General features: G+C 38.9%; 1 protein-coding gene across 1 annotated transcript in view; it reads left to right on the top strand.

The window, feature by feature from the left end:
- Positions 1-308: 308 nt before the first annotated feature.
- Positions 309-7,290, top strand: part of LOC107666257 (metastasis-associated protein MTA1-like) — a 51,812-nt gene continuing 44,830 nt past the window's right edge. The window contains exon 1 of the mRNA XM_016457479.1: positions 309-626. Coding sequence (XP_016312965.1) covers positions 599-626 — 28 coding nt within the window. The 5' untranslated portion in view covers positions 309-598. The remainder of the gene's footprint in view (positions 627-7,290) is intronic.

The following is a 7,290-nucleotide window of genomic DNA, read 5'->3' as shown; positions in this document are numbered from 1 at the left end:
TGCAACATGGCCCAGCCAAATGTCACCACCAGAACATTATTTAGACACAGCAAGGTTTGGACTCTCAGCTCCAACATTGTGATAGCACCTTTTCGCATTTTCTTCTAAGTTATTCTAGTTAATGTTTCTCCACAGAGAGGAATGTCTTTCCTTGTTCTGTTATAGGCTACTTGTTTGTTTATGTTTGTTTCAAACTCAGTCTGAGAGCAACAGTTGTTTATTTGTTTAATTTCGCCTCTAGTGGGTCCAAAGTAGTACAGCAATGGTTCGGTCGTTTGAAGTAGGCGGGGAAACGCGAGTGATGCTGCCCATACAGACCCCCTTCCCCTCCCTCTGGCGCTCTCTCCAGCCCGTGGCCCGAGCAGGATCCCGCGTTGTTGGGAAGGTGCTCCTAAACACGCGGGTGATTCTGAGCGCGATCACTAACACTGCCCCGTAGAACGCGGCTGCATAAAAATATGTGCACTGTCTCTTTAAGATCCCTTCGTTGGCCCGCTTCGTATTGATCAATCCACCATTTTCCAGCGCACAGCACTCAGCGGCGGCGGCGGAGAGAGAAAGCCCTACCTGGAGACGCCAGGCAGGACCGGGGGCAGTCATGGCAGCCAACATGTACCGGGTCGGAGGTAAGAGATCACGCTTGGTAAAAAAATGTTGTGCCCTTTTTTGTGTGTCGCTCTCGTTCATGCTTTTTCGCAACAAGGCTTAGCAGTTTTAGGTTTGTCCTTCCTCTTTTATGTTTTAAAGTACTGTAGGACTACAGTGAGAGGATGATGATGGTGATGGCGAACAGCGAGATGAAGAGGAACACTCGTTTCGGGACCCCGAGGATGTTTTTACTACTAACTGGCGCAACATTTATTGCCGTTAGCACGATGTAACGTTAGCGCGTCCGAATGTCATTGAGTATTAGTAACAAACTCAGAAATTTGACACAGAAGAGACGCTTTTGAGCTGTTAAAGTTAAAGTTTGAGCCGCACGCCTCACTTAAGACATCCTGACGGGTCGGAAACACGCTGTTTTAATGAGAGAGGACGGTACAGTGTCAAATCTTTGTCTTGTAATTGACTTTTTATAGATATTGGATGTAATGGATGGAGGGAGAAAGTTTTGGCACATAGACGTAAAGCCAGTAGATTGAGTCCAGTGGTCATGGAGAAGCTGTAGTGTATAAAAGGAGAACAAAGAATGAACTTAATTGAGATGTATATGCTCAAAATAAAGAAGAAAGATGCCAGTAATGCACTGCTGTTGTTATAAATCTGGGTCACATTTAAAAGGGGTTCACAATTATCTGTAATTACCTGAATGATCTATTATGGCTGAAGCTAAGGTACCTAGGCTATTTAAAGGAACAGCCCCCCCCCCACCCCCAAAAGTGCCATTTACTCACCTTTATGATGTTCCGAACCTGTATGACTTTCTTTCTTCCGCAGAACATAAAAGGAGATGTTAGGCAGAATGATAGCCTCAGTCACCATTCACTTTCATTGCTTTTTCCATACAGTTAAAATGAATGGTGATTCTGCCTCCTTTTGTGTTCTGCGGAAGAAACAAGGTCATACAGGTTTGAAACATCATAAGGGTGAATAAATGATGCCAGAAGTTTCATTTTTGGGTTATCCATCCCTTCCAGTGATTGCATTTGGCTCAGGAACTGATTCCCTGTTGGTATCAATTATCCATTAGGATCCCGGCTATGCTGATTTAGGGAGAATGAATGTGTGCTTACAGTGTCCAATGTGTACAGTGTACAGTGTCCAATTATACAGTGTATAATTATTGGTATAATGAGTGTATTGGGCTTTGGGAGCTGATGAACTTGGTCTAACCTGAAGAAAAGCTGATCTTTGATGAGGAGGAATACGAGTGAATTTACACCAGTTGTGGTTCACAAATCTGTTCGGCAGCCCAGCTGTCCTCAAATTCTTGTTTTCTGCCTGGATGTTTCTGTTTAAACATTTTCCTGATGTGTGAAGTATACTGTATACAGTATTCGAATGTTTTGTGTTTATAGAATATTTGGATTGTCTACTACATTTGTGAACATGTAGTATACAAGCATACAGTATCCATCCCACAATGCAATGCACTTGACTTAACTTTTCATTTGCAGTTTTGCAATTGAACTGGAGCAATATCTGCCAAAAATGACCATCTTTACCATCTCTTAAAGGAATAGCCTAGTTCAGCCAAAAATGAAAATTCTGTCATTATCTGCGCACCCACATCATTCTAAACCTGTAAGTCTTTTGTTGAAGATGAAGATATTTTCAATATTGTCTCATAATTTTTGTCCATCCATTGAAAGTCCACGCAACCAAAACTTTGATGCTTCAAAAAGTTCATAAAGATATTGTAAAAGTAATCTATATGAATCAAGCGGTTTAATCCAAGTCTTCTGAAGAGACACAATCTCTTTATATGATGAACAGATTTAATTTAGGGTTTTATTTAAATAAGAACATTGATCGATGCACATCAACTCTGCTAAACACGAAACTTGCTTGTCACACAAGAACTAACCTCATTTGGAATGACATGAGGATGAGTAAATGATGACATAATTTTTATTTTCGGGTGAACTGTCCTTTTAGAATGTTCCTATCTTTCTCGGGTTTTAATTTAGACATATTTAAACATGGTCATGTGACAACAGTGTATCATACCATGGTTTGAAATAGTTAGCATTCAATAATGCATAAAAAATACAGTATTGCGTCTGTACTACTCAGTATGCAGTGCACTATATTCTAAACAGGTCGCTGTTCTCACTGGATATCCTGTACAGAGATGAATCACAGGTTTGTGAATGCGTTCGTTCAGGACTTTAAGATCATTGCGTAATTCTGTTACTCTGTTACATGCTCCTCCCCGTGTTTGCAACATCCTTGGCTGCTGAGGCTGAAAATGGCCCCAGGCACTCCATCCAGCAGAGAGTCTCCAAGGGCCTCCATACCTCTGGCTACTGCATCACCTGATACATATCGACATCTCCTGCGCTCTCTCTCCATTTATCTTTTTCTCTCATTGCTCTAGCGTGGACCAAAAGAAGCACATTGACCAACCTCGGATTGGAGCAAAGCCAGTTTTGCACTATTTTACACCTCCATGTTCAGACCTCTGCTGTGCACCCTAGCAGCCATACTAATAGCTGATTGCTGAAATGCACCATAACTATCATTTGGATTTCGTTAAAGCAGCCCAGACTGCTTCCCGCGTTGAAATGTTCAGAATTCTCCCGATACCTCCAATGCAATCATCGTTTTCCATTGAGTGGATTTTGGGGTATCGAATTTGGAAGCAGGGCCAGGACGCTGAGCTCCGCGATTCTTCTATTGTTTTTGTTTGTTTGTTCTGTTTTGTCATTCTTCTTCTATAAGTTTTACCAGTGTCTGCACTATGTTTGTACTTTCTTCTACACTGGAAGCTCCTGTCGTCAAGTCAAATTCCTTGTGTGTGTAAACATACTTGGTAATAAAGCTCTTCTGATTCTGATTCTGATAATGGTTAAAACAATGCCCCGTGAGGGAGAAACAAAGCCTTAGCGTTCCTTGCCTCCTTTGTCCTCCCTCACACTTGATGGAGAAGGTAGTCGGCCTGAATTCTCTCTCATTGAGCTAACGGCTTTTCTCTGGCTGATGAAAAGAAGGGAGGCTTCTCCTAGACTCCAGCGTAGAATAAATGTGCCAAGAAAATCAGAGGTAAAAATGTCAAAACCGACCACCATGAACAGCCACAGAAATGATGGAAATGGGCTGAATCACTTTGCGATTGGTGTCGTTGAACTTGGGATGGGCCAGGTTTGAGTCAGGTTGATGAGAAACGTTGTTTCGAGCCATTGGGCAGGACACAGTGAGCAGAGATATATGGTGTTTGGGCACCTTTTCCAGGTGTTCACTCTTTAATATGTGTCCGATCAGTGCGGGCCACAAAGCAAGTGGATTTCAGATTTTTCTGTCTGGTACAGTAGCCGTAGCCTATTACATGGTACATTTTGGAGATGCATTTTGTTCCCCATCCGCCTTAGGGAAAGTGCGGTTGCTTTAAAGTTTTGTTCATGCTGAAGTGAGTCTAGTAGAATCTTATGTAAATCACAGGCCAAGCATCTGTGCCTGCAGAACATCGCATAAGGGTCAATGATGTGATGCTCATTGTGTTGGGATTTCTATAAATTTTTTCTAAATACTTGAAAAACTCAGTTCATAATGCAGTGACTTGAATATATCTCTTCTATGATGAGCATGTGTTTTTTTTTTTTACATTTCTAAATTTGAAGTTATTTGATATTTTTGGAGTGTGGAATGTCAGGGGGATACTACTGTTCTGATGTCATAATGAGGATAAAAGCCTCATTAAAAGATTGAAATTCTTGAAAAGAAAACTTAAGTTGTTTGGCACAATCTTTTATTATTGTTATTTCTTAGAAATTTTTTTTTTTTAACAACTGCATTACTGCTTATTAATATTTTAAACATTTGATATTGTCTGACAAATCAAAATCATGGGGCCCAGCCAACATGCAGGAAAAAAAACAAAACCTAAATGAGCAATTGTATTTTAGACAGGCAGTTCATGTCTTGGTCTTATGGTGTTTGTGAATTAGAGGGCCAAATAGGGAATACAAGTCTGATTTACTGATTGTAAAATGTGATGTTTGACTTAACAAAAATGTAATATTTATTTCTTAATTATTAATATATTATAATTGATAATATTTGTAAAAATACCTTTTTTTTACTTTGAAAAACATTTTTAAATGTTTTATTTTTTAATATTAAAATGTTTGTTCACATGTATTAAAGGTGTAAGTAATTTTTTAGTGATTAAATGTGAATTTTTCTTGAAAATTTTGTAATATATCAAATATATGTAACCAACATTAATTCAAAGAACATACATAGATTTAAGAAATGGTACATTTTTAAGTGACTTTACCATTTCTTTATTGTGGCCATTTATATATGTCAAGGAGCCATCAGGCTTGAAAGATTTCAGTAGAATTGGATGTGCTTCTTCCAAAAAGTTCTACTCATAACTGATGCTTGCACAGCTCACAGCGCAAAATACAGAAAAAAAGTTCCCAGATTCTTCCCGGGCCTGTACACAAAACAGGACAACAGGGATTGTGGTTCTGTAATATTTAAATACAGGTAATGATGGCATTACAGAAACTGTGAGTTGTCTTTGCCTAGCAAAGCATCAGTTGAGGCTGCTCTGAGCGCTGTGGAGTCCTGAAGCACCTCCCCAGGAGCAATTATCTCTCTAGTACAGTTGTGTGATGATTGACAGTTAAAACAGCAACATTATCATTTATTCAGTAGTTCCTCAGCTGGCAGAGACTCTTTAATGAGATGAGTGGAATGGAGAAAAATGCTCAAAAGATTAGCCAACTAACCAGTTTCTGCCATTACTTTTGTAGTAGCTTTATTTTGTGATAAAGTGTTTAAATCATTGATTTTTCGAAATTGATTTGACCCTTGATCCATTAGCACTAAAAATGCCTGCAAGCAGTTGCTGTGTTCTTAGCAAAGTAATTCTGGAGTTTTCATTCATTGCTCAGTGCCTTGACAGCGTTTGCACCCGTGTCTTACTCTATGACCTTACTAAGCTCAATACCATATTTTCTGTCCTAATGACTGTGATGACCAATGATACATTTTAGGTTTCTGTTTTTGTCACTTTGCACTGGGATGTTCCACCAATGCTGAAATCTAATTGGTCCAAGTCATTCCAGTCAAAATTGGTCCCATTTACTTTCTACTGCACCTTTCTGGTCATGTTATTTCAAAGAAATAAAATGTTGCTGTTCTTTTGAAATAACTTTACTTTTTGGCTGTCGTCAGCTAGGGATGTAACGATTACCGGTTTGACAATAAATCATGATAAAATTCCCCACGGTTAGTATTACCGTTTCATCTTTTAATTATCATTAAAACCGTATTAGATTACCGCGATTTGAACAACTCGCGATAAATAAATACTGTCCAGCATAAAGCACAGTTTTAAGTAACAGTCTCACGTGCGCACAGCATGCAGAGTAGTTTCGTTTTGAGTGAAAACAGGGCAGAAAAGCTGGGAGGTTTTAAAAGAATTATACAAATGAATATATGAATGAATTAATTATATGAATGTACCTCTGAAGGTTCTGACTGTCTTCAGAAACGATTCTGGCATTTTGTTTTCATCTTCGCTCCACGTAATATCTAAACGAAGTGTTCTTAATCGCAATACTGCTTTGTCCACGGAGTTTACGGGAAACAGCTGTAATTCAGTTTTTCTATAAGCGCCACCTGCTGTCAGCGAGTGGATTTACAGACACTCACGTTCACATTCTTTTTTAAATATAAAACTTGAAGTGATTTATGTGTCGGTACTTTTTTAACATCTCCAGCACATTTTAACAATACCATGATAATACTGATAACCGTGATAATTTTGGTCACTATAATCGTGATAAGAAATTGTCATACCGTTACATCCCTATCGTCAGCTTTTTGGGTTATTTGTTGTTGTTAACCAAATAGCTGTTTTGGCATTGTTACAGTTGGTACAGTTTAAAATCTTGCCAATTTTATCGCAGTGATTTAATTCCTGTTAATATAATAAAGATGATATCAGTATTGGCCAAAATGATCAATTTGATAAATAAGCTTACTCCATACTGAACCTTTGGGATTCTTGAAATGCTCTCACATGAGAAGTTGACCTTCAGCATGTTCCAGTGAAAAAACACATAAAAAAATTGATGCTGGTTCTATTTCATGCTTATTCAGGTCTGACTTCATTGTGGAATGGAAGTTTTACAATCCAATCAAAGTATCAGAATCAAGCATTTTATTTCTCTTCGAATATCCCTTGTAAGTGAAAGTGAACCGTAGTGAATGCAATTTGATGTTGGCTGTAATCGTCAAATACTGTATGCTGTGATTTTTGTCCGTTCATGCAGCTTTTTTGCTTTTAGTGTGGATAGAAAAATGGCTTGCTACTGAATACTTGTCACATTGTGGACATTGTGTGTCAGGATCTTTGTATACATATGTAGGTGGGACAATTACAGACCCTGCAATTTAATGCACAAAGCCTTGTTCTCCTTCCATTAGAATAGTCTGGTCTAAACAACCACAAACATCACTGCAACAAGGCATCAGTTTAATGTCGGGTTTTGTCGTGTCGCGCCCTATTCCGCCACATCATTCACACATACCACAATACCATACACATACCAGCTTCATCACTGTGTCTGTCACGCGACTCTGTTCCCCTTTCGGGCTCTGTCTTTACATTTA

Source organism: Sinocyclocheilus anshuiensis, unplaced genomic scaffold, assembly GCF_001515605.1.
Source record: "Sinocyclocheilus anshuiensis isolate Anshui unplaced genomic scaffold, SAMN03320099.WGS_v1.1 scaffold936, whole genome shotgun sequence".
NCBI classification, from domain to species: domain Eukaryota; kingdom Metazoa; phylum Chordata; class Actinopteri; order Cypriniformes; family Cyprinidae; genus Sinocyclocheilus; species Sinocyclocheilus anshuiensis.
Note: the sequence above shows the minus strand (reverse complement) of the source record. Positions and strands in the feature narration are given on the sequence as shown.